Consider the following 25,397-nt stretch of genomic DNA (forward strand, 5'->3'; position numbering starts at 1 on the left):
GCACTACAATAAGGAGCACTGAATTTACCACTAAGAGCAGAAAGGGGATTTACAAGGGAGTCATTTGATCATGGTCTGTAAGTATCCACATGGGGAAGATTTCTGATAGCAGAGGGCTCTTTAAAAATAACAAAGACATAAGATGTAATGGCTGAAAACTGAAGCTGACATTCAGTCTAGAACAGGGGTGGGCAAACTATGGCCCGCGGGCCGCATCTGGCCCGCCAGCCATCTTAATCTGGTCCTCGAGCTCCTGCTGGAGAGTGGAGTCTGGGGCTTGCCCCACTCCGACGCTTCAGCCGGGGAGCAGGGTCAGGGACTGCTCAGAGCAACTCCACACACTGCCCCTGCCCCAAGCACCGCCCCCGCAGCTCCCATTGGCCGGGAACCACAGCCAATGGGAGCTGCGAGGGAGGCGCCTGTAGACGTGGCAGCGCATAGCAAAGCTGCCTGGCCACACCTCCGCATAGGAGCTGGAGGGGGAACATGCTGCTGCTTCCAGGAGCTGCTTGAGGTAAGCACCGCCCAGAGCCTGCACCCCTGAGCCACCCCCTGTGCCCCACCCCCCCTACCCCAGGCCTGATCCCCCTCCCACCCTCCGAACCCCACAGTCCCAGCCCAGAGCACCCTCCTACACACCCCAAACCCCTCATCCCCAGCCCCACCCCAGAGCCTACACCCCCAGCCGGAGCCCTCACCCCCTCCCACACCCCAACCCCAATTTCATGAGCATTCATGGTCCGCCATACAATTTCTGTACCCAGATGTGGCCCTTGGGCCAAAAGGTTTGTCTACCCTGGTCTAGAACAAAGGCACAAATTTTTAACAGCAACGATAATTAACCATTGGAACACACTGCTCTAGGACTCATCGATTAAGTCTGAGCTAGAACATCTCTTTTAGCAAGAAACATCCAACCAGAAAGTTCTGGGCTTGACACAAGAATAACTTGGTGAAATTCTAGGGCCTGTTGTGGGAAAGGTCAGAGTAGGTGATCACAATGGTTCCTTCTGACCCTTAAAAAATATATTAAAAAAAAAAAAAATCTATGAATCCTATCTTCTCTGGACATAGGGCAGATTAAAAACAAGCCAGGCAATAGGCAGTGAGCCATGATAGAGATCATGCACTCCCATCCTCTTTTATAAACAGTATCCCTTGTGGCACAGTAAAAAGTGGGAATGGGAAGACTGTTCCAGCTGCTTCCTTGTACTCTGAATGGCCACAGCATCACCCCTTTTTACTCTAATGGGAAGTGTAACATGTGAGAATTAAATAATAACATGGACCCCTGAGAATGCCATATGACTCTATTGTGTAGGCTTGTGGCATCGCACTTGTCCAGAGCGGATTCTGATGATTATCACAGTGATACATTGAGGGTGCTTTAAACATGTTTATCATCTGACCACACCTTTCTTCTGGCTATTAAAAAAAAAAAAACAACCACCACCAGAAAAAGGGGGTTTAATTTCAGCTGAGGTTCCCTTCAGTCAATGGAGAGGGAGTTCAAAATATTTGAAGAGCAGGGCCGTTGACTAGCAAAGGCATCCCTTATACCAAGGTTTTATTAGACACTGGACTTCAATGAAGTGTTCATGGCTTTGAAGAAAGAGTCCAACTGCAAATCGCTCAGTGATCAGTCTCATGGATTGTCATTATCCCATGAGTCCATTACACTTCAGAGCAAAATGACCTCAATTTCCAATGCAAGAAATTTTTCAGGCCACCTTTATACATCGCAAATCACCAAGAAGAGGGCATAAGCCTAATTTTTTCTTCTTTCATTAGGACAACAGCATAATGCTAATACTATAAAATCATGTAAAAGCAGCAAAGAGTCCTGTGGCACCTTATAGACTAACAGACGAATGGGAGCATGAGCTTTCATGGGTCAATACCCACTTTGTTGGATGCATGTAGTGAAATTTCCAGAGTGGAAAAAGTCTCACTGAACATGTAACTGAAAAAGTTTAGAGGAAAATAATCTCTCCATATTCCAGTTTACATTTTGCATCTGACAGCCCTTTGTACAGATAGTGTTAGTGTTACTCTTTGTCAGTTTCCTCGTCTGCGGATTTTTCACAAAACCAGGGAGAGAAAAATCAATGTTAGGAAAATGCAATTGTAACGATACAAGAATTTGCAGGGGAACTCAATGGAAGTCATAGCACCCAAAACTGTAACTTTTAAAAACAGACTACCTTACAGGTTGGCATTCTTCAATGGGACAACCATCTATAACTTTGGGGTGGCCAATCAAAAAGCTAAATCCTCGAGAGGTGCATTTACATTGGCCTTGGCACAACTGTCATGAAAATTTAACGGCTCAGGCCTAGTTTTTGCTTGACCTCCCTTTACAATAGTGAATGAGGACAAGAATATCAACGGTATTTTATTTGTCTGAAAAAAGTTACTGGCCCTGGGCTAGAAGAAGCAGAAAACTGGAAGCTTGATCTAACTATGTTGCTCAGAGCAGAATTTCTCTGTGTTCACACATGGTGGTAGATTCTCACCATGTAGCAGCTAAGAACTAAACTGTATTTAACGTTTAAAGCAGCATTTGAGACTCTAAAGGGCAGCTGCCATCTTGCAAGAAAGTTATGCTTATGGCAGAGGGAGGTAGGGGACCCCAGAGTCAAACTTAAGCCTGTTTCCACCTAATTCTTGTTTGAATCAGAAAAGCTTCTGCACTAAAACTACACAGAAAGGCTCTTCCAACTGCACGATCTTACCCCAGACAGATGAGAAATAACTGGCAGTCCCTGGCACTGAGGTGAGTAAAATGCTGTTAAATGATACCACTTTCCAAGGATACTGCGGCTCAAATGCTGTTCTTAAAGGACATTTCAAAGCCTGTCTGGGTGGCTGTTGTGGAGTGCTTACGTAAACTCTCATATTCCTGAACTGGAAATAACCTGTACATTTTTAACAGGGAGGGAACAATTTACCAAGGTTTATGGTGGGTTCTCCATCACTGGAAACTGTTAAATGAAGATTGGATGATTTTCTAAATGATTTGCTCTAGTTCAAACAGGAATTATTTGGGGAAAGCTCTCTGGCTCATGTTATGCAAGAGGCCAGGTTAGATCACAGTGATCTATGAATCCCCACTACAAAAAGCACAACAGGGGTGCTTCTTTCTAGAGAAATTCTCTCTCTTTTGTGCTTGCCATTTAACACTGTTGGCTTTGCTTTTAAAATATTGCCCTACATCCAAACCCAGTGTTTTCCTTTTCTACCTTCACAAACATTTGTGTCATCTCACAGCAGACACTTTATGGCAGGGGTGGGCAAACGTTTTGGCTCAAGGGCCACATCTGGGAATAAAAATTGTATGGCGGGCCACGAATGCTCACAAAATTGGGGTTAGGGTGCAGGAGGGGGTGCAGGCTCCGGTTGGGGGTGTGGGCTCCGGGATGGGTTCAGAAATGAGGAGTTCAGGGTGCGGAGGGGGCTCTGGGCTGGGGAGTGCAGTGCAGGTGTGTGTGTGAGGGCTCTGGCTGGGGGTGCGGGCTCTGGGGTGGGGCTGGGGATGAGGGATTTGGGGTGCAGGAGGGTGCTCCGGGCTGGGATCGAGGGGTTTGGAGGGCGGGAGGGGGATCAGGGCTGGGGTAGGGGGTTGCGGCGCGGGGAAAGGCTCGGGGGTGCAGGCTCTGGGCGGCGCTTACCTCAAGCAGCTCCCGGAAGCAGCAGCATGTCCCTTCTCCAGCTCATACGTGGAGGCGCAGCCAGATGTTCTCTGCACACTGCCCCATCCACAGGCACCACCCCTGCAGCTCCCATTTGCTGCGGTTCCCGGGCAATGGGAGCTGCGGGGGCGACACTTGGGGTGGGGGCAGCGTGCAGAGCAGAGCCCCCTGGCTGCCCCTACGTGTAGGAGCCAGAGGGGGGCCATGCCGCTGCTTCTGGGAGCTGCATGGAACGGCCCCCGACCCTGCTCCTCGGCTGGAGCACTGGAGCGGGGCAAGCCCCATACCCCGCTCCCCAGTGGGAGATCGAGGGCCGGATTAAAACGGCCCGCGGACCATAGTTTGCCCATGCCTGCTTTATGGTCTAATCCTATATCCTCCAAACCATCTCCTCCCCAAACCTTGATATAAAGGAGGCTTAATGTTTGGCTGCCCCCGGTTCTAGAGCAAAGGATATTTACATTAGCAGTGAAAGTGCGTGCCAGGAGCTCCTCTCGCTGTTTCTCCTGCTGCTCCCGATTGTAACGGCGATGCTGGAAGTTCCTCAGTGCTGACTGCAGGTGCTGGACATCATATTTCAGCTGGTCAACTCGGCTGGAAAGAATCAATGAGAGGAAGACAATAACCCCAAGGAAAATTCACTGACAAAAAACATTGTTAATGCAGAGTAAAAGTTACCCAGAGGTGTCTCATGCCCTTCCAGAATATCAAATTCAGCAAACATGGGAAAACCAAGAAATACAGTCTGCTTAAGTTACACACCCACACAACCTACACTCTGCCCTCTTTGAACAATGCTTCAATATGCTCATAACACATACTTGCACGCTGCCTTTGCACTGTATTAAACAGGAGCTGCCTACACCTGCTCTACACACTGCTAAATTTTATACTTCCAACCCTTTTACAATCTCTTCATTTTTATGCGCATGACGCCATCTAACACGATACTTTCACTTGCCTTTCATTAAAACTATAGACCGCACTCATCTCCCATCTAACTGCTGACAATCTCAATAGCAAGACCACCCCTTGCCCTGCTACTGACACCCATAAGAACGGCCATACTGGGTCAGACCCAATTTAGCCCAGTATCCTGTCTTCTGACCAAGTGATCCATCCCCCATCGCCCATTCCCAGCTTCTGGCAAACAGAGGCTAGGGACACCATCCCTGCCCACCCTGGCTAATAGCCATTGATGGACCTGTGCTCCATGAATTTATCTAGTTCTTTTTTGAACCCTGTTATAGTCTTGGCCTTCACAACATCCTCTGGCAAAGAGTTCCACAGGTTGACTGTGCATTGTGTGAAGAAATACTTCCTTTTGTTTGTTTTAAACCTGCTGCCTATTAATTTCATTTGGCGACCCCTAATTCTTGTGTTAGGAGAAGGAGTAAATAACACTTCCTTATTTAATTTCTCCACACCAGTCATGAGTTTATAGACCTCTATCCTATCCCCCCTTAGTTGTCTCTTTTCCAAGCTGAAAAGTCCCAGTCCTATTAATCTCTCCTCATACGGAAACTGTTCCATACCCCTAATAATTTTTGTTGCTCTTTTCTGAACCTTTTCCATTCCCAATATATCTTTTTTGAGATGGGGCAACCACATCTGCATGCAGTATTCAAGATGTGAGTGTATCATGGATTTATATAGAGGCAATATGATATCATCATCTATCCCTTTCTAAGTCCTTATAACGCTTCTGTTGTCCACCCACGTTACGGTACCCTTCTTTCAGCTGAGAGAACAGGACCTGTTTTGGGAGGCGATGATCTGGCATCCAGACAACGTGACCAGTCCAGCGGAATTGCTGACGGATGATCATTGCCTCGATACTGGTGGTCTTTGCCTCTTCCAGGACACTAATCTTGGTGCGCCTGTCTTCCCATTTGATCTTCAGAATCTTACGAAGGCAGCGTTGATGGTGCCTCTCAAGGTCTTTCAAGTGGTGTCTATAGGTTGTCCAAGTTTCAGACCCATACAACAGTGTTGGGAGAATAACGGCTTGATAAACAAGAAGCTTGGTGTTTGTTCAAATGTCGTGATCTTCAAAAACCCTGGGCCGTAAACAAGAAAAAACTACCCTGGCATAGCTCAGGTGATGATGAATTTCTGCATCAATATCTGCCTTGGATGAAAGATGACTTCCAAGGTAGAGGAAATGATTGACATTCTCCAGTGCCACTATATTGATTTTGATAAATGGGGCATGTAATACCTCATTTGGAGAGGGCTGATAGAGCACTTTAGTCTTCTTGATATTAAGAGTAAGACCAAGACATGCCTAAGCATCTGCAAACACATTCAAGATAGTTTGAAGATCTTTCTCAGAGTGGGCAAAGATTGCGTTGTCATCAGCAGACTGAAGTTCCACAGTAGATGTTGTGGAGATCTTACTCTTGGCTTTCAGCCTGCTAAGACTGAACAGCTTTCCGTCCATTCTGTAAATGATTTCAACGCCAGCTGTAAACTTCCCAGCAACTAGGTAAAGAATGACGGCAATAAAAACCGCAAACATGGTTGGAGCGATGATACAGCCCTGTTTGACACCTGTTTGTACTTTGAAAGGTTCACTCTGAGAGCCAGTGCTGCTCAGAACAGTCGCTTTCATGTTATGAAGCAATTTTAGGACATTGATGTATTTATCAGAACATCCAATCGTAGAGAGTACAGTCCAGAGGACATGGCAATTCACTGAATCAAAGGCTTTAGTTAGATTAGGGGTCGCAACCTTTCAGAAGTGGTGTGCCGAATCTTCATTTATTCACTCTAATTTAAGGTTTCGCATGCCAGTAATACATTTTAACGTTTTTAGAAGGTCTCTTTCTATAAGTCTATAATATATAACTAAACTATTGTTGTATGTAAAGTAAATAAGGTTTTTTAAATGTTTAACAAGCTTCATTTAAAATTAAATTAAAATGCAGAGCCCCCCGGACCGGTGGCCAGGACCCAGGCAGTGAGAGTACCATTGAAAATCAGCTCGCGTGCCATCTTCAGCACGCATGCCATAAGTTGCCTACCCCTGAGTTAGATCAATAAAAGCCACGTATAGTGGTTGGTTTTGCTCCCAACACTTTTCTTGCAGCTGCCGTGCTGTGAAAATCATATCCACAGTTCCACGACATGGTTGGAAACCATGTGTCACTCCGGTAAAATTTCTTCTGACAGGACAGAAGGCAAGTTGCAAGGATCCGTGCCAGAACTTTGCCTCCAATGGCTAGGAGGGAGATACCACGATAATTTCCACAATCCACTTTATCCCCTTTCTTGAAGAGGGTGACAATCAGGGCATCCCTCATTTTACTGGGTATCTCCTCCTTTATCCAGATTTTAAGGATAAGCAGGTAAAGCTGCCGAATTAGCTCTGGTCCACTGTCTTTAAAGATTTCAGTGGGGATCCCATCTAGACCTGCTGCCTTATTGTTCTTCATCTGCTTGGTGGCACTGTGTACCTCATACAAATTAGGAGGGTCTCCGAGCTCATCCCTAAATGGTTGTTGAGGGATTTGCTCAAGGACTTCATCTGCAACCTTAGAATTACGGTTAAGGAGATCTTCAAAATGTTCTTTCCAGCGAGAATTGATGGCTTCATTGTCCTTCAGAAGTGTGGTTCCATCCTTAGAGCAAAGAGGATTCATACCATGGCAAATTGGCCCATAAACAGCCTTGGTGGCACTGAAGAAACCACATGTATTGTGGATGTCCGCGAGATGTTGGAGTTCTTGCGCTTTCTCATTCCACCATTTGTTCTTGAGTTGTTCCGTCTCCATGACCACCTTATAGTGGTGGAGAGGCTTGCGTGTCTCAATGATCCCGAGAGCGATGTTGCCTGGAGTCATATACTCCCTTAGGGTCACCCATGGCAGAACGGTCAAGGGCGAGGTTCCAGACAAAGTGTGATCCAAGAAGTCCCTAATGGCAGAGCAGACGGAGGATAACTGCACAATGGAGGTGAAACTGTTGTGTAATGTTACAACGGCTGTGAAGGTGGATGAAGGCTGCAGCAAATAGAGGATCTCCAATCGTCATGGTGCCCGTGCCATCGGTTTCAAGTCCTCTATCTGTCAAGGGTAGTGGGGTGACTGTTGTGCACCAGTCTCCCCACTTTAAAAGAAATTCCGCACAGGCATCTTCCAGTTTTTGGAAAAAATAACATTGCACAAGTCAAAAGTCTGAGGGCAATCGGCGAGTGGTGACGGGAACAGGACAGTGAAATCCGGAAGTTCCTAGTTACAGACCGACACACACGCAGTGGGTGTGTGATACAGTCGTCTTGCTCGAGGATTGAGGCGGGTCGAGCATCTCGGCAGCTGCACCCATGACTGAGCAGTCCTTTTTAGGATCCACCCTGCTCACCCTACATGGAAAGGGGTTAGAAAAGGTACCCTAAAAATAGTCTTGCCTCTGTTTTTCCTTGCTGGATAGCCGCATCCAGCAGCATCACCACCTCAGCAGTCAAAAATGTAAGAAACTTTTCAACTTTGAAACTTGGAACGTATGTACCCTGATGGACAACTCAAACAGCAACCGACCAGAGCAACGTACAGCCATTATTGCTCGTGAATTGAGTTGGTTTAACATTGATATTGCTGCTTTGTCCGAAACTAGAAGAGCTGATCAAGGACAGGTGAGGGAGGAGAAAGGAGAATATACCTATTTCTGGAAGGGAAAATCTATAGATGAATCCCGATTGCATGGAGTGGGCTTTGCTATAAAGAACAAGCTCGTAAGGTGCCTCTTCGAGGTACCAGTTGGCATCAATGAGCGGTTTATGACACTCAGATTGAGGCTCACCAAAAATCAACAGGCAACTATTGTGAGCGCCTATGCACCAACACTGGATGCTGATGAGAATGTAAAGGAAGATTTTTATTCTCAGTTGGAAACCATTTTATCGGAGACCCCTACAGAAGACAAGATCATCCTTCTGGGAGATTTCAATGCACGTGTGGGACGAGACTCAGACCTATGGAAGGGAACAATCGGGAAAGAAGGAGTTGGCAAAAGCAATTCAAATGGAATTCTGCTCCTGACCAAGTGTGCTGAACCTGAACTACTTATTACGAACACTCTCTTCCGACAAAAGGAAAAGTTCAAAACATCTTGAAGACACACACCGTCAAAGCACTGGCATCTCCTCGACTACATTATAGTTTGTGCCCGAGATCATAGTGACGTACTTCTCACAAGAGCAATGACAAGTGCTGATGACTGTTGGACTGATCCTCAGTTGTGCAGCAAAACAGAGAAGTGATTTAGACATGGTCAGTGGCAAAATCAGAAGTAGACCCCTGAACTGTCTCAGGCATGCTCCCTGACTAGACTGCCTTCGGACTAGCATTTAAAACCAAAAATCTATCTGAAATCAGAAGGTAGGAATTGAACAGTTTTTCTTGTTTACTTCTCGGCCCATGACTCCAAATGCATCATTGGACTATAAGGTGGCTAGAAAGCTGGCTAGATCGTCGGGCTCAATGGGTAGTGATCAATGGCTCCATGTCTAGTTGGCAGCCGGTTTCAAGTGGAGTGCCCCAAGGGTCGGTTTTGTTCAATATCTTCATTAATGATCTGGAGGATGGCGTGGACTGCACTCTCAGCAAGTTTGCAGATGACACTAAACTGGGAGGAGTGGTAGATACACTGGAGGGTAGGGATAGGATACAGAGGGACCTAGACAAATTAGAGGACTGGGCCAAAAGAAACCTGATGAGGTTCAACAAGGACAAGTGCAGAGTCCTGCACTTAGGATGGAAGAATCCCATTCACTGTTACAGACTAGGGACCGAATGGCTAGGAAGCAATTCTGCAGAAAAGGACCTAAGGGTTACAGTGGACGAGAAGCTGGATATGAGTCAACAGTGTGCCCTTGTAGCCAAGAAGGCTAACGGCATTTTGGGCTGTATAAGTAGGGGCATTGCCAGCAGATCGAGGGATGTGATCATTCCCCTCTATTCAACATTGGTGAGGCCTCATCTGGAGTACTGTGTCCAGTTTTGGGCCCCACACTACAAGAAGGATGTGGAAAAATTGGAAAGAGTCCAGCGGAGGGCAACAAAAATGATTAGGGGGCTGGAGCACATGACTTATGAGGAGAGGCTGAGGGAACTGGGATTGTTTAGTCTCCAGAAGAGAAGAATGAGGGGGGATTTGATAGCTGCTTTCAACTACCTGAAAGGGGGTTCCAAAGAGGATGGATCTAGACTGTTCTCAGTGGTACTTGATGACAGAACAAGGAGTAATGATCTCAAGTTGCATTTGGGGAGGTTTAGGTTGGATATTAGGAAAAACTTTTCCACTAGGAGGGTGGTGAAGCACTGAAATGGGTTACCTAGGGAGGTGGTGGAATCTCCTTCCTTAGAGGTTTTTAAGGTCAGGCTTGACAAAGCCCTGGCTGGGATGATTCAGTTGGGAATTGGTCCTGCTTTGAGCAGGGGGTTGGACTAGATACCTCCTGAGGTCCCTTCCAACCCTGATATTCTATGATTTCACAATTAGTGAAATGGAACAGGGTTCTGAAAATGCCTAACTTTTATTAAAGCCCTCTCCCTAAGGCTAGGATTTTCAAAGTTCCCTACAGGTTGAAGAGCAGCACTGGGGTGAAGTGTGAGGCAAGGTTTATAGAACATAAATTTTCTGACTAGAATCAGACATGAAATATGCTTCTCATTACCATTATACGAGCAGAAAATTAAGAACAAGAGTAACTCTTTCAAATTAAAAACTTGAGAGACCACAAATCACAGCAAAGCCACCTAATCAACTGGGTAAGAACAGAGGCCTCTGAATTGGAGGAGAATTTCTTACAGAAGTCTTCCACATTTAGGTTATATCTCAGAAAAATACTGCTCTCAGGGTAACAGTAAGAGGGAGGTTAACAACCAGCCTGTTTTGAAACATACCATTTGGACAGCATTCTGAAGAAGGTGCCTCCCTTAAGACCATTTGTTGCATGACTCTTAAGGAGTGAGGAGAAAGATTTAAGTGGGGAAAAAAGTATCTCTTTCATATCAGCAGAGACCTAAAGGCAGGAGCCAAAAGTGTTCCTGACCATTTATAAACTCACCTAAATTTTAAGACATATGGATAGCACACTTTTCAAATCTGTCTGCCTACAATGAGGCAGCCAGCCAAACTAGCACATAACTCGCATTATGGTGTCTAAAACAAGTGTTTGGGACCTAAATGCCAATATGACCAACAATTTTGGTGCCTAAGTTTGAAAACTGGGCAATAAAGTAATATGAATTCGAAGCGTTAAGTCATTCTCTTCCCCAACCCCACAAAGGTCATTTAAATCTCTCATGGAAGAACACAGATCTTTTTAAGCATGACAGGATTGTGGAGTACAGAACAGAACAGAGACAGGAGTCCTAGGTTCTATCGCTGTCTTTGATACCAACTTGGTGTATGGCCTTGGGCAAGTCGCTTCACCTCTATACCTAATTTCCACCATCTATAAGATAGAGATCATCTGCGAAATCCCGGTCTTCAAGGGATGAGAAGGGTATCCATCTGACGCCTCTTGGCATATCTTCTGTTGTACACCACATTACCCAGTTGATGGCAATGTTGAAGAGGATTGCAGACATGACACACCCTGATGTACTCGTTTTGACTTCAAAACTGTGATCACCACTACATGTAAAGTTGGAATAGAAGCTTTTGATGATGTTGATTATACAGAGAGGGATTCCATATGCCCGCAGAATGTACTATAGGCTAGTCCTGTGAATGCTGTCAAAAGCTTATCACATACCCAACATCATATACAAGAAAAAACAACCCGACAACACATTCAGCCAGCAAATCGGACTGAAAATCAACCGTGCTTCACCATCACCAGTACAGATAGAGGATCACGTTCTCACCAATGTAGAAACATTCACATACTTGGGCAGCAGCAGCAGCCAGGATGATGGAACAAGCCAGGACATCAGAAACAGAATCAATAAAGCCAGGAACATCTTTAGGAGCTTAAATGCAGTCTGGAAATGATCAAAATACAACACCAAAACCAAACTCAAGATTTATCAGAACTGAGTACTTTCAACACTACTTTATAGTGCAGAATATTGGGGAATGACAAAGTATGACATGTCCAAACTGTCTTCATTCCATACAACCTGCCTCAGAAAAATCCTCCGTATCTTTTGGCTCAGAACAATCTCACACCAAGACCATTCACACAGTGCAGTCAAGTAGGTATGAGCATCATCGTTACCAGAAGGCATCGGAGATGGATTAGCCATGTGCTTTGGATGGAAACTGATTCCATCACCAGAACAGCAATCAGATGGACACCTGAAGGCAAGCGAAAATGAGGCCGCCTAAAAACAACATGGTCAAGAGCTGTAGAAGCTGAGCTGAAAAACCTGGGGCACAGCTGGTGAACCATTGAAAGGCTTGCCAGAAACAGACAGGAGTGGGCGAGCTTCGTTGCTGCCCTAAACGCCAGAGGCATAATGGGTACTATAACTATAAGACAGAGATAAGGAGGCTCAATATTGCAAAGTTGAGTTCCTCTGCTGAAAGGTGCTATGGAAGGCAAAGGAAAGCGCGCACTTACAGTTTGGCATTCTGCCGTTTGTTGGCAGGTTCTTTGCTGGACAGGATCTCCAGGCGTTCCAGGTTGCTGAATATCCTGTCTATTCTTGCCTGAATCTCATTTTCTACCACTGTAAGAAAAAAAGAGGAAACAAGTTGTTGGAAGAGACTAAATATACAATGCACTGTCTTAAGGAACTGGAGACACATTAGTCCAGATTTTGAAAGATATTTAGGTGCCTAACTCCCTAACCCTAACTCATTGAAAACAATGAGAGTTAGACATCTAGATACCTTTAAAAATCTGGTCCATTGTATACTACAGCCTCAAAACATCTGAAATTAAACAGACAGAGCACACTAAGACAAAGAAAACGAGCCTGCATGTTCGACTCAGTGAACCCTGCGTCAATTGTTCAAGAAAATGTGCACTTCTGTGGCACTTCCCACCCAAGGATCTCAAAGACTCAGACCATTCCTGGAAGATAGGTTAATTAACCTAAAATCTCATTTTACAAAAGCAGAAATGGAGGCTCAGAGGGAGATCTGCCTAAGAGTATACAGAGAGAACGGAGAATAAGACCCAGATCTCTCAGCTTCCAGACCTGCTCTTCAGCCAAAAGACCAGAATTCCTCAAGTTCACAAGAATGTGTGCTGTATGCCTCACTGGATTTATGGAGCAGTGTATTTACTGTTTTACAAATAGAAAAATCCTGGCCCCACATCCATCTAATTTAATTATATAATTACTGGCGTAATGATGATACTACTATCATTTAAAAAAGTAGCAACAAACCCAGGATTTTTCCCCTCCTCCACAAACTTGTAACAGATTACATTCTGAAAAGCAAACAGGACCTGAATTTGCGTAACTTCTCCTGAGAACAAGTTCTCAAGTACAAGTTTGTATGTTTGTGCACGCTCACCTGCAGAGGCAGAAATCGACTCTATACATTTATTTCCGAAATCTGTAACACCAGTGTAATAAGTCAGGAAATTCACCTCCATCATCAAGATGTAAGAGAAGAGGTTTTTGGCAGCTAAGTTTACAGTTTATAAGGCCAGATGGGACATATGTGAGCATCTAGCCTGACCTCTTGTATAACACAGGTCATAGGACTTCCCTGAATTAATTCCTTAAATTGAGACTACTAGGGAGAAGGCTTAGGTCCAGGGCTTCTGTGGTAGATCTCTCTGAAATGCTTCCAATTTCACATGCGGGTTCAGCTAGGCAAAGGGAATATCAGATCTCAATGCGTGATTGAGACGATGGTGTAGAGAAAAGGGGTTTCAATTTCTTAGGCAGAGGGTGCTTCTGGGGAAAGGAAGAGACTATACATTTTGGAATGGGGCCCCTCCTTTAATCAAAATGGAAGCAGACGGTGGCACATAAAATAAAAAAGGTGTTGACTGAGGTTTAAACTAGCAGCCAGAGGATAGCTGACAGGGGCCAAGGAGCACATATGTCAGACAGACATCCATCAAAGATAGGGTTAATTGTGAATCTAATAAAGGGTCGGACACAAAAAACCCACAACTGACCGAGAGCAGGGGCAGCAAAAGAACACAAACTTCTGAAACCCCGCTGACGTCACAGATTAATAAAAAGCGGCACCTGGGCAACAAGAAGAACTATAAATGTTCTTTACAGAAATGAGAGCCGCTTAAAACCAAAAGCAGGCAATGCCTCACAGCAGATAAGGACTTTGACATTATGGAAGCCTGGTGGAACTACAAAAATCAATGGGATACTATAAAACCTGGCAGAGCTACAAGTCTTCTGAGGATGCTCAGGGCCATGCAGAGTTTCCTGTTCCTTCCATAGCCCATGGAGGCATGGAAATGAATTAATAGATTTACTGATTCCAAGGCCAGAAGGGACCATCATGACCATCCAGCCCTCCCCTCTCCCCCTTGAAGGCAGTAGAATTTTTCCAATAAAATGGACTGAAACATATTTTTGAAAGATATCTGATCTCATTTTAAGGACTTCAAGTGATGGTGAGTTCACCACCTCCACTGGTAAGCTGTTCTAATGTTGAACCTTCCTCACAGCTAGGAAACTGCATCTTAGTTCAAGGCTGAATTTATCTAACTTTCAACTTCCAGCCATTGTTTCTTGTTCTGCCTTTGCCTGCAAGGCTGAACACCCCTCCCCCAAGCACCACCAAGTCACTGCTTTTGTCCATGTGTCAGTGCCTAAACATAGTGATCAAGTCGTCTCTCAACCTCCTTTTTGATAAACTGAGTAAGTTGAGTTCCTTAAACCTCACATCATAAGGCTCGTTTTCCAGCATCTGGATCACTTTTGTGGGGCTGCTCTGAACTCTCCAACATTTCCACATCCTTCTTGCAACGTGGACACCAGACCTGGACAGAGTATTCTAGGAGCAGTTTTACCAAAGCTGTGTAGAGAGGCAGAATCACTTTCCTATTTCTACTTGATATTCCTCTTTTGAATACATCCAAGGATCATCTCAGCACTTTTTGCCGTAGCACTTCACTGAGAGCTCCTGCTGAGGTGGTTGTCTAATGACCCCCAAGTCCTTCTCGGAGTCTGCTTTCCAAGACAGTCTCCCAACTTGTAAGTATAACCTGCATTCCCAGGTACAGAGCCTTGTGTTTGGCTATGTTCAAATGCATTTTGATAGACTGTGACCATTTAAGCAGGTGATTCAGATCACTCTGTGCTCTTTACTCTGTGTCATATACAACCTTTACCAATTGAGGAAGGTAAGACAGTACTGGGAAACTAAGTTATTTCTTTGCATCAATCTTACCAGCACACATTAGGGAGATACATACACTGGCCTGGATCTTTTCTGGTAATAAAGATGAAGTACTATCAGAGACTGAGATGTAATAACAAGAGGAATGGAAAAATCCGATAATTTAAAAAGCAATAGATTACCAGGCCCAGAAGGTACATCCAAGTGTTCTAAAGGAGTCCTAGTATGATGTGGTTGAGCTGCTACCAAAAATATGCACTCATAGTAGAGGATTGGAGGGTAGCAAACATTGTACCTATATTTTAAAAAGACAGTAGGGATGATCTCAGGAATTAGAGACTAGAAAGCTTACTCCTGAGGGAATTCTGTGCCATTGCGCATGCACAGAATTCATTTCCCCCGCAGATGTTTTTCTCTCCACAGAAAATACATTCTGTCAGAGACGTTGCAGTTACGCTTTTTGCCCACCAGAGACTGCTGTGGTGCCAGAACAGAGGGCAGCCGGTTCACCAGCCATAGCAACCAGCTATGGGTTCCTCACTGCGCCCTGCCGGCGGGAGGTCAGACAGAGTGGGGCACACGGGGTTGCTGGGGGGTCACATAGACTGGAGTTCAGAAGGGCTAGTGGGAGGGACAGACTAGGGCAGGGGCCACATGGGGACGAAGGGCCACATGGGGACAGGGTCACATGGGGATGGAGATGTCTGAGTGGGGATGCAGGGACACATGGGGTTGGGGGGGGTGCAGGGCCACACCAGGATGGAGGGTGGCTGAGAGGGGGTGCAGGGATATATGGGGTCAGGAGGTGGCTGAGTGGGGATGCGGGGACATATGGGGACAGGGGCAGATGTGCCTGGCTGAATGGAAGAGGGTAGGGGTCAGCCAGGGTCTGCACGGGGAAGCTCCCCAACTCCCTAACAATCCCCCTCCCCCCCAAAACCTGTTCCATACTTCTCCCACCCACACCCAACAACCCTCCAGTTTCACTCCCAAGCTCCTTCCCAGCAATTACTTCCCTCTCCCTCAACTCCTCCACTACCCCTGACTCCCCCAAGCCTTTGCACTGCTTCTGGGGGTTGTGACACATGGCCGGAAAGGGTTAAGCAGCTAGCAGGGTAATTGACCCAGACTCAACCTTTAGAGAAGAGTATGTTAGAGTATGTTAGAAAAGTATGTAAATGGTAATTGGGGACATTCCATGTTAGACAGGCTAGAACAAAAAAATGAAAACCTGTATTGTTAGAGAATTGGAAGTGATACTAATTGTATGTGATTACTTATATCTTATTAGATGTTAGCCACGTAAACAGACAGTTCCTGTCTATTACTATAGCTATTAATTCAGAGATCAAAAGGGAATATTAACATTTAGATGAAATGTGGGTAAAATGATGTCATGTCTATATGTCTCTTTAAATTACCTTACTTTAATCCCTGTAGTTAATTACCGGTGACGTTTAGGAAATAGAAGGATACTTCTAAAGCCTATTGTTCACCCAGGACTGTATGGTCAAGAGGCTGACAGAAAACTGTATAAAACTCTTGCGGCCTGATTCTTTCATCTCAGATCTGCTTGACGCTTTATTCAGGGAAAGCTTAAGTTGTAAGACAGAGATCTCCAGTCCCACCTGGATCTGAACATTGGACTATAACCTATGGACTAATTCTGAAAGAACTCTGTGGAACTACAAAGCTCCCCATCTCTACTATACAACTTATCTCAGAACTGAATTCATGTCTGTATGTACACTGAGCTTTTAACCAATGCCGGCCACTTCTGGGAGCAGTGCGGAGCCAGGGCAGGCAGGGAGCCTGCCTTATCCCCGCTGCGCCGCCGCCCGGGAACTGCCTCAGGTAAGTGCCGCCCGGCTGGACCTCGCACCCTGAACCCCCTCCCCCAGGTCAGAACCCCCTCCTGCACCCTAACTCCCTCCCAGACCTCCCACTCGCACCCCAGCCTTAAGCCCCCTCCCACACCCAAACTCCCTCCCAGGGCCTGCACCCCCCCGTACTCCAACCCCCTGCCCCAGGTTTGAAACCCCCCTCCCGCACCCTAACTCCCTCCCAGAGCCCACACCCTGACCCGGAACCCCCCCTTCTTCACCCTAACTCCCTACCAGACCCCACATCCCAACCCGCACCCCAACCCTCTGCCCCAGCCCTGAGCTCCTCCCGCACTTCAAATCCCTTAGCCCCAGCCCGGAGCTCCCTCCTGCACCCCAAACTCCTCATCCTCAGCCCCACCCCAGAGCCCGCACCCCCAGCTGGATCCCTCACCCCCTCCCACACCTCAACTCCCTGCCCCAGCCCAGAGCCTGCTCCTGCACTCTGAACCCCTCATTTCTGGCCCCACCCTGGAGCCTAGGGGAAGCCCTGAGCCTCCACGCCCCCCTGTGGGGCTGTGTGTGGCCTGTGACTGATTTATTCTGTGGGTCAATGGCCCCTGATAGAAAAAAAGGTTCCCCACCCCTGAACTAGATGAACGATGGGTCTGATCCACTTTGGCAATTCTTATGTTCTATTTCAGAAAAGCAAAATTACATACATCTATCAGCCTGTGTCAGACCTTACTATTTTAAAAAGCTATTACAAGGGATTAACAATCCAATATAAAATGTAAACAATTTGAAATTTGACGCAATCACATTCACATAAATATCTGGCATCCTCTGTTCCAGATTTTTGCAGCGTCAGATCTGGACAACCATACCAAACATCAACTCTCCCTTATGAGGATTTTGATAACGGGAAAGCTGCTGTATGCAGGATAACTTAACTGAAAAAATACTAGTGTTCGTGTCTTTTTCTGACCCACCCTTCGGAAAATCCTGGCCTTATTGAAATCCAACATAAAACTGAACTGGGTAATTAGATTTTAGTTTTGTGATGTGGACCATTGCTTCATTCCCAGGCGGCAAAGACTGAACTCCTTTCACTAAGAACAGCTAATGGACTCTTAAAGCATCGGAGTTTAAATGCTAATAGGAAACCCAACCCAAGAGCATTAGATCACACCAACAGTTGCGTTGCCGTATTTAGTTGTTAACTTACAGTGCACTGACTGCTTGTCGGAGGTCTCCAGATGCCCCATGTAAGATTGAACCTCATGGACTTGCCTATCAAAGGAAGAGAGGAAGAAATGGGAATTAGAGTCAATCAACAGCTACTGAATCAGGAAAGATTTTTTTTTTTTCAGTACAAACAAGTGGCAGACTTGAAATACTAAACATATAGTGTAATGTAACATTCAAAACTAGTAACCATTCAGAAAGGGAACTAGGTTTCCATATTCTAATGCAAACACCATACAGCATTTCCTAAGAGTGTGAGGGCACAAAGAAGACCTTAAGTGTCCAGAAGCCAAAGTTCCCTCTCAATATGTACCTGTCACTGCAGTATTTAAGGTGTAAAGACCAGAGTAAAAATCCAGTTGAATTGACAAAGGTTTTTCCGAACATTTTCTCAAAGTTAATAGAGCAGGGATCGGCAATCTTTGGCACGCAGCCCACCAGGGTAAGCCCCATGGCAGGCAGGGTCGGTTTGTTTATCTGCCGCGTCCGCAGGTTCAGCCGATCACAGCTCCCACTGGATACGGTTCACCGCTCCAGGCCAATGGGGGCTGCGGGAAGCAGCGTGGGCCGAGGAATGTGCTGGCCGCCGCTTCCCGCAGCCCCCATTGGCCTGGGACGGCAAACCACGGCCAGTGGGAGCTGCGATCGGCCAAACCTGCAGATGCAGCAGGTAAACAAACCGGCCCAGCCCGCCAGGGGGCTTACCCTGGCGGGCCACATGCCAAAGGTTGCTGATCCCTGTAACATAGTAACATGAGACCCCATTCAGATTCCACTCACTTTATACATTCTATAAAGTGAGCCAATACAGTTACCTTGTATGTGTCAAGAACCACATCCAAAACAAACAATGTGAGTGGTATGGTGGGAACCACTAGTTTTGCCAACAGCAAGACCTGTTTTGGAAAGACTCAGAATATTAGGCCAGAGGATCACAAAGGGCAAAAAACAGGACAAGGAAGCTCTAGCTGTCAAAGGAGAGAATTGCTGCTCTGCCCTTCAGCACCGCTGGGAAAAACATACATAATGGAGCCCAGATTGTACCCACCAAGAGGAAAACAAATTTTCAAATCAAGATTGGATATTTTCTGGCCTGTGTTATACAGGAGGTCAGACCAGATGATCGCAATGGTCCCCTCCAGCCTTGGAATCTATGAATCTAAGAAAGTGTCCTATTGTGACCATCTGACCTCCTGTATAACACAGGTCAGAGAACTGCCTCAAAATAGTTCCTAGAGGAGATGTTTTAGACAATCATCCAATCTTGATTTATATTTGTTACTATCAACATTCCCGATCTTCCATTTGTTATGTATTCTTTTCATTGCTTCCTTCACTTCCTCTCTAAACCAGGTCTTTTTTTAACCAATAAGACCTTCTTCCTTGATTGTGGACTGTGGCTTTATGGACATTGAAAAGTGTTCTTAAACAATCGGAGAATTGAATCGGTAGACCTAGTCCTCGTTCAGCTGTTGATTTCATGGGAACACTCTGGATCTAAGGGAAGAAGAGATTATCTGGAATACTGAGTTCCACGGGCTGGGGGTTAACGGTTAGGCTGGGTTAACCGGTAAAACTAATGCTTACCAGTTAATCGTTTACTATTTTACATCCCTAAATTCCAACGTTGCTCAGAGTAACTGTGTCCAAAGTCCTAGCCTGCTTATGGAACCAGTTAGGAGCATCACAGATCAGCTATTTCAGGCATATGGAAGAACATATAATATGATGCCAAAGGTCAGTGTGTCTTTTGGTAGTTTAGCCTCCAGAGATAGACAGATTAGACATTTATTAGCAGTAAAATGGAGTAGGGAGATTACACTACCTCTGTATTGCATAGGTGCAACTGCTACTGGAATACTGTGTACAGTTCTAGTATTCACAATCCAATGGAGAGGGTTCAGAGAAGAGCCATGAGAAGGATTAAAGAATTAGAAAGCAGGCCTTATAGTGATTCAGCCCCTCCTATCTATTTAGTTTAAAAAACAGAAGGTTAAGGGATGACTTGATCACAATGTATAAGTACCCACGTGTGGAACAAAACTTTCATAACGGTCTCTTCAATCTAGCAAAGAAAGGTATAACACAATCCAATGGCTTGAAGTTGAAGCTAGCCAAATTCAGATTGGAAATAAGGCGTAATTAACAATGAGGGTAATTAACCATTGGAATAATTTACCTAGAATTGTGATGGATTCTCCATCATTGGCTATTTTAAAATACAGATTGGATATTTCCCTAAAATATATGCTACAGCTCAATCAGGAATTATTTTGGAGAAGCTCTACAGCCTGTGCTATACAGGTGAAACTAAATGATCACACTGTCACCTTCTAGCCTCAGAATATATGAAAATTTTGCCTAAGGGATATTGGACATAGTAACTGGTCTCAGGCAGTTAAGACGCCACACAACATCAGAGCTTCTTCAAGTCTCTCCTTAAAAACACCTTGTTCTAAAGGGCCTAATAATTGTTTTTATTAGTTAAATAAAACTACCTTAAATGTGCTGAATGCATAAAAAAGTAAGTTTATCATAACATGTTTTGCATTTAAAACCAATGACTTATTAAACAAAGAAAGTATTATCAGTAGTTTGTGACCTGAACTGATTGCTTCTGACTACCATGTGCGTCAAGATTTTAGAAGCAGACCTCATCCCCGCTCACCTCATTTTATTAATAGATTGGAAAAGAAAAACTAGCTTTCCTGCTTTTTTCATCTCCCAAATGGTTTCTCAATTCTGAATAAACTAGTCATTGAAATGAACTGAAGAAAGTGAAATGAAGAATCCCCTCTCTGCATCTGCAGAAGAGGCAACTGGGTGTCAAAAGCCTCTTTAGCACAAACTCTGCAGTTCAGTTGTTTCACTTTCTTTAAAACTTCACCAGCAAACATATTACTTCATATATGATTTTATTTTAATAGAGTATAGTAAATTTAGGCCTTAACATAGGTTGTCATAAGTTTATTTCAAATTTAATTTGAAATTTTGCAAAATTTGCAGATAACGATCTTGAATAATTTTGCATTGAGTCCAAAGCTGACTGCAAAGAGTTACAAAGGGGTCTCACAAAACTGGGCGACTGGGCAACAAAATGACAGATGAAATTCAGCGTTGATAAATGTGCGTTACTATTAACGCACACTGGAAAACATAATCCCAACTATACATACAAAATGATGTGTCTAAATTAGCTGATTACACTCAAGAAAGATCTTGGCATCATTGTGGATAGTTTCCTGAAAGCATCTGCTCAATGTGCAGCGGCAGTCAAAAAAGCTAAGAGCGTATTATGAGCCATGAGGAGAGGGAATATATCATAATGTCACTATAAATCCATGGTATGCCCACACCTGGAATACTACATGCAGGTCTGGTCACTCCATCTAAAAACAGATATATTAGAATGGGGAAAAGTACAAAGAAGGGCAACAAAATTGATTAGGGATATAGAACAGATTCCATAGGAGGACAGATTAAAAAGACTGGGACTGTTCAGTTTAGAAAAGAGACAACTAAGAGGGGATATGACAGAGGTCTATAAAATCATGAGTGGTGTGGACAAAGTGAACAAGGAAGTGTTATTTATCCTTTCACATAACACAAGAACCAGTGGTCATCCAATGAAATTAATAGCCAGCAGGTTTAAAACAAATATAAGGAAGTACTTCTTCATACAATGCACAGTCAACCTGGGGAACTTGCTGCCAGGGGATGTTGTGAAGGCCAAAAGTATAATTGGGTCAAAAAAAGAATTAGATACGTTCATGGAGGATAAGTCCATCAATGGCTATTAGGCAAGATGGCCAGTGATGCAAACAATGTTCTGTATGTCCCTAAACCTCTGACTGCCAAAAGTTGGGACTGGACAATGGGCTGGATCTCTTGATAATTACCCTGTTCTGTTTATTCCCTCTGAATTAATTAGCACCAGCCACTGTCAGAAGACAGGATACTGGTCTAGACGGACAACTGTTCTAAACCTATAAGGCCAATATATATATTTAAATAAAAACCCAATTTTTGATTAATAAAAATAACCAATTTTTATCCGCATTCCTGCCAATTTATATTCACCAAACTTATCTCTCCTCCAAAATACTTCCGAACATCCACCTGGTTTCTGTAAACTGCTTTAGTAATAACTCCACTCTGTTTTGTGTTGTATCCACTATGGCTTTCCAACAGTAAAATCTTGAGACAGATACTCATATACTCTACACATTATGGTATCATCCAGAGGCCCCAGTTGGGAAGGGGGTTCCTTTGTGCTAGGGATTGGTTCCTGGGTGTTTCAATCCCTGTAGCAAACCTCATTGCCTACTCTGTCACCATATCTACTCTGGCAACACCATCAGAGGACCCAACCACATCAGCCACACCATCAAGGGCTCATTCACCTACACATCTACTAATGTTATATATGCCATCATATGCCAGCAATGCCCCTCTGCCATGAACATTGGCCAAACCGGACAGTCCCTCCGCAAAAGAATAAATGGACACAAATCGGACATCAGGAATGGTAACATACAAAAGCCAGTAAGTGAACACTTCAATCTCCCTGGTCATTCTATTACAGATTTAAAAGTCACTATCATTGAACAAAAAAACTTCAGAAACAGACTTCAAAGAGAAACAGCAGAACTAAAATTCATTTGCAAATTGAACACCATTAATCTGGGCTTGAATAGGGACTGGGAGTGGCTGGCTCATTACAGAAGCAGCTTTTCCTCTCCTGGAATTGACACCTCCTCATCTATTATTGGGAGTGGACCACATCCACCCTGATTGAATTGGCCCTGTCAACACTGGTTCTCCACTTGCGAAGTAACTCCCTGCTCTCTATGTGTCAGTATATAATGCCTGCATCTGTAACTTTCACTCTATCCATCTGAAGAAGTGAGGTTTTTACCCACGAAAGCTTATGCCCAAATAAATCTGTTAGTCTTTAAGGTGCCACCAGACTCCTTGTTGTTTTTAAACAGCTAAATAGACACTGTTCCTTCCTTAAAAGAGCTACATAAATATCAGCAAGTCCTGTGTATTTCAAGGACATGGATGCTCGTTGATAAGGGAAAGAGGATACACAAGATTAAAACCAATCTTTCTTATCTACCCTTGCTCCCATTTCCAAAAGGAATATAATAATGGAACAAGAAAGCCATGGATTTTACAAAGAGAAAGACAACACTACTGTAAAACTACTATTTAAATTTTGACACTACGGTTAAATTATTATGTATAGATACTAAAAACACTAACGCAATACCATGGGCAGCAAATTAGCTCACATCTGCCCACTACAAGGTTTCTTGCACCTTCCTCTGAAACATCTGGTGCTGGTCTCTGTTGGGAGACAGAATACCAGACTACACAGACTTCAGGTAATTCCTGTGTTGTCCTCTTCCTCCTAAACTTTCTTAGTTATGCCAATTCCAAGACAAGCTATTCGTTTGTTGGCACTTATTCATAGGACACCATTTATTAGCGTTCCAGAGTCATTGTGCTGATACCACTTACGCCATAAACACCAACCACTAGAACACGTCAGCTGAAATGCTGCATTCTGGAAGTGCTGTGGTGGGCAATGTATTCACTCTAAAATAACTAGCTTAACATCCTTTTAACGCTTCCTGCAGGACTTCATTTTGTCCCTTGCTGCAAATCAGGAGATAGAAATTCTGGAGGAAAAGTAAAAAATGAGGTTCCGGGCACTAGAGAGCCCAGGGCACTTTCCATGTCCTTAATATTGATGGGTTTCAGAGCAGCAGCCGTGTTAGTCTGTATCCGCAAAAAGAACAGGAGGACTTGTGGCACCTTAGAGACTAACAAAGGTATTTGAGCATCAGCTTTCGTGGGCTACAGCTTATGCTCAAATAAAAGTGTTAGTCTCTAAGGTGACACAAGTGCTCCTGTTCTTTTTTAAAAAAATATTGATGGCCACCCACCCACTTCCAGCCTGGGCAAGTCTACTTCGCCTGCTTCCCCTCCCACCCCGCGGGAGCTCACATCCTCGCAGCGGGACAGGGCTGAGCCGCGACACGCTCCGCGCCAGAGGTGGCTGCCCGCCGGCGGTGGGGGAGGGGATTCCCGCACGCCGGGCACGGCCGGGGCGGGCTCGGGCTCTGAACGCGGCTCCGGAGACGGGACTGGGGCTCCGGCCCCACAGGCGCTTCAGCCCGGCCCCAGGCTCCCCCTCCGCCGCGGAACCGCCCCCGCCCGCCAAGGACCCTCGCGCCGGCCCGGCCCCTCCCTCACTTGTTGGTCTGGTGATAAAGCGCCTCCATCGCGGCCGCACAGCCCGGCCCGGCTCCCTCCCGGCGCCGCGCGACACGTCAGCACCCGCCACTTCCGGCTTCCGCACGCGCGAGGCCCGGCTCGCTTCCGGCGGGAGAGGCTGCCCGCGCTGCTGCCTGACGGCGGGAGGGGCGCGCGGGGCAGCCAGCCCGGCGGGGGGCTGCGGGGGCCCGGCAGCGCGAGGAGCGTCCTGCGCCACTGGGGGGCGCCGCGGGGCTGCGGCCTGGACCCGGCCCGAGCTGGGCAGGCCCCGCAGACCTGCCGAGGGACCCCGCGGCCCGGGCTCGCACCGGCCCCCTTGGCCTCCTCTCAGGGCGGTGCTGGCAGCCCGGCTTGTCGCCACACACACACACACGTGTTAAAGGAACCGTGTTAACCTGCGGCCCCTTCCCAGCCTGAGCTGGGGGCCTGGCCTCCGCCTCACCCCGCAGGGAAGTGGAGGTGCCGGCACTGGTGAAGCCAGAGGCATAAAGACTGGCCCCGTGCGGGGAGATGCTGCCCCCGCCCCCCAAGTTGCAGAAGGGCCCTGGTATGGTCCCTGTAGATATAACCTCTGGGCTGGGCTCCCCACCCCCATTGCACCCGGACACAGATAAATGTAAGAAGTATCGCGTCCAGTTTGGGTCCCCCCACTATAGAAGGGCTGTGGACATTGGAGAGAGTCCAGCAGATGGCAAGGGAAATGATCAGGGGGCTGGGGCACATGACTAACGAGGAGAGGCTGAGAAAAAAGGGTTTGTTTAGTCTACAGAAGAGAAGAGTGAGGGGGGATTTGATAGCAGCCTTCAACTACCTGAAAGGGGGTTCCAAAGAGGATGGAGCTCGGCTGTTCTCAATGGTGGCAGATGACAGAACAAGGAGCAATGGTCTCAAGTTGCAGTGGAGGAGGTCTAGGTTGGATATTAGGAAACACTATTTCACAAGGAGGGTGGTGAAGCACTGGAACGCGTTACCTAGGGAGGTGGTGGAATCTCCTTCCTTAGAGGTTTTTAAGGCCCGGCTTGACAAAGCCCTGGCTGGGATGATTTAGTTGGGGATTGGTCCTGCTTTG

The 25,397-nt window shown here is 45.8% G+C and overlaps 1 protein-coding gene across 2 annotated transcripts in view; it reads right to left on the reverse strand.

The window, feature by feature from the left end:
• Positions 1 to 24,384, reverse strand: part of GOSR2 (golgi SNAP receptor complex member 2) — a 33,430-nt gene extending 9,046 nt beyond the window's left edge. For both annotated transcript variants that reach the window (XM_065422581.1, XM_065422580.1), the window contains exons 1-4: positions 24,308 to 24,384; positions 18,024 to 18,088; positions 12,265 to 12,373; positions 4,154 to 4,286 (exon numbers count right to left, since the gene is read on the reverse strand). In XM_065422581.1, coding sequence (XP_065278653.1) covers positions 4,154 to 4,286; positions 12,265 to 12,373; positions 18,024 to 18,088; positions 24,308 to 24,336 — 336 coding nt within the window. In that variant the 5' untranslated portion in view covers positions 24,337 to 24,384. The remainder of the gene's footprint in view (positions 1 to 4,153; positions 4,287 to 12,264; positions 12,374 to 18,023; positions 18,089 to 24,307) is intronic.
• Positions 24,385 to 25,397: the final 1,013 nt, after the last annotated feature.

The sequence above is a fragment of the Emys orbicularis genome, chromosome 25 (assembly GCF_028017835.1).
Source record: "Emys orbicularis isolate rEmyOrb1 chromosome 25, rEmyOrb1.hap1, whole genome shotgun sequence".
Lineage (NCBI taxonomy): Eukaryota > Metazoa > Chordata > Testudines > Emydidae > Emys > Emys orbicularis.